This window comes from Austrofundulus limnaeus, unplaced genomic scaffold, assembly GCF_001266775.1.
Source record: "Austrofundulus limnaeus strain Quisiro unplaced genomic scaffold, Austrofundulus_limnaeus-1.0 Scaffold15, whole genome shotgun sequence".
In the NCBI taxonomy this organism is placed as follows: Eukaryota; Metazoa; Chordata; class Actinopteri; order Cyprinodontiformes; family Rivulidae; genus Austrofundulus; species Austrofundulus limnaeus.
Window position 1 is genome coordinate 2179059 of NW_013952417.1, and position 2063 is coordinate 2181121.

The 2063-nt window shown below is 47.8% G+C and overlaps 1 protein-coding gene across 1 annotated transcript in view; it reads right to left on the reverse strand.

Annotated features, from left to right (window-relative positions):
* Window positions 1-1738, reverse strand: part of pax7a (paired box 7a) — a gene marked incomplete in the record, with an annotated part of 45324 nt that extends 43586 nt beyond the window's left edge. Inside the window, 2 exon segments of the mRNA XM_014002847.1 lie at window positions 70-305; window positions 1279-1738. Of these exon segments, the coding sequence (XP_013858301.1) occupies window positions 70-305; window positions 1279-1366 (324 nt within the window).
* Window positions 1739-2063: the final 325 nt, after the last annotated feature.

Here is a 2063-nt window from a genome sequence, read left to right on the forward strand (position 1 = left end):
GAAGTAAATTTTAAACATTTTCAGGCGCTTCTGTTCCAGCCAAACCAAACCGTCCACAGCGCCACTCACCCTGGGTTTGCTGCCTCCGATGGCCCCTGGACGGATCGAGCCGGTCTCCTGGTACCGGCACAGAATCTTGGAGACGCAGCCGTGAGAAACCCGCAGCTGTCGCGAGATGACGCAGGGCCGGATGCCATGGTGGGCCATCTCCACGATCTTGTGTCGGATGTGGTTCGGCAGCGGCCTCCCGTTGATGAAGACTCCGCCGAGCTGGTTCACGCGGCCCTGGCCCAGAGGGGTGGACACTGCGCCGCAACAAACAAACCAAAGCCTTCTTAAAAAAACAACAACACGACAACAATCATTCACATGTGCAGGTGGATCAGACTGCGGGTTGATGAAAACCACGGCGGCGCGTGTGTTGCTGCTTTGAAAATGGGGCGCGTTTACGCACATTATCATCTCATCCATTCTCCAAGGAGCCTCGTGCCAAATTCATGCACCCGCCGGGACTCATCCGAGGCCACTTCAGGATGCAATTTCCCRTTCTAGAGACACTAAGGAGGGCGACAGTCCGCACCTTGATTATTCCTAGTCATGCTGTACAAATATTGATGTGATCCTTTGAGCCGCCTCTTTGCTGTGTGTGTTATGGCCACTTCCAGCAGCAGGACACTTCAACAAATCCCGCAGCTCCAGGAACCCGCGAGCTACGTGGTTTTTGCGCGTTTCGGTCCAGAGCACTTGAGCACGAAGCAGGGAGGGAAACGGCTTCCATAAATGCATGCAAATACAATCTTATTTTTCTACCCATGTGTWCAGACTTATTCAGATAATGAGCACATAAGTAGGAAAAAAATAGACTAACAATCGAAATTGGATCATATAAGTGTTGTTTTCATGCATTTCTGAATAAAATCATTCATCTTGATGTGTTTTGAACATAAACAAATCATGCAGAGAGAAAAAATACATTAAAGCAAATATTGTTGGCAGAAATGGTAAAAGCTACAAACTAAACAGCCGGATTCAAAATAAAATAAATGGATATTTTTGGGAGGCTTCTGAGGCCTCAGTCTGATTTCCTGCAACTCTAATTCCCTTCAAACCATGACAGGAGGTTAACTTTAATCATCCCTGACTGCAGAGCGCATCCTTCACCCAGATTTTTTTTTGTCTTTCCCCCCCAGCATGTCGCCCGTGCCCACCACGCAGCTGCTCGCTTTCAGCAGCACAAGTTCAACAACCATGGACACAGCCTCACGTCCTTCCTCTCACCTTCCAAGGGGAAGCCTGTTCGGGGGTAGTTCTGGCCCGGCGCAGGGCGCACCATCCGAGGCACTGTTCCCGGCAAAGTAGCCATCATCTAGCTACACAGAAAATAAAAAAAAGCCCTCGACTCGGCTTCTTTTAGAGTCCAAGCATAAAAACCAAACAATAAAAAATAATAACTAAAAAGGAAACATGGAGTGAATTCGGAATGCTCAAAAAAAAAAAAAAAAGATGCTGTCAAATCCCAATCCCAGGCGGACAAACCCTTCCTCCACTGCGGAGGGAAACAAAAAAATGATGCTCTCCTTTGGCGTTGTTTATAAAAATAAAACTAAAAACGACATAAAAACCTCTGCAGAGGGAAAGCTGCGCGGCGGAGGAGGGTCACCGAAATGATCTTTGCGCTGGGAGGAGATAAAAACGCGGCGTTTTTTTCCCCCCCTGGTGTAGTTTGGGTTCAGTAGAATGTCTGCTGGCTGGATGGAAGTAGTTTAAGTGGACAACTTTCGTGCGTGTCGTAGGAGGAGACAGCCGCGCGCGCGCGCGCTCCCATAGGCTCCCTGCCCTTTTTCTTTTATGGATGAAAGAGAGTGGGTTTATCCAGGAGCCGGCCAACCAATCAGATCAACACATTCCACTTTTAATTCACTGCTGCCTCCCGCCTGGGAGCCCCCAACGTCTTATTCTGACTTTTACTTTGTAATATTCTGCTAATTAAACCTGTGGAGTTTACCTGGTTGTACTCAACTTTTTCCCTTGTTGCTTTTTTTTACCCCTTTTATTGTTTGTTT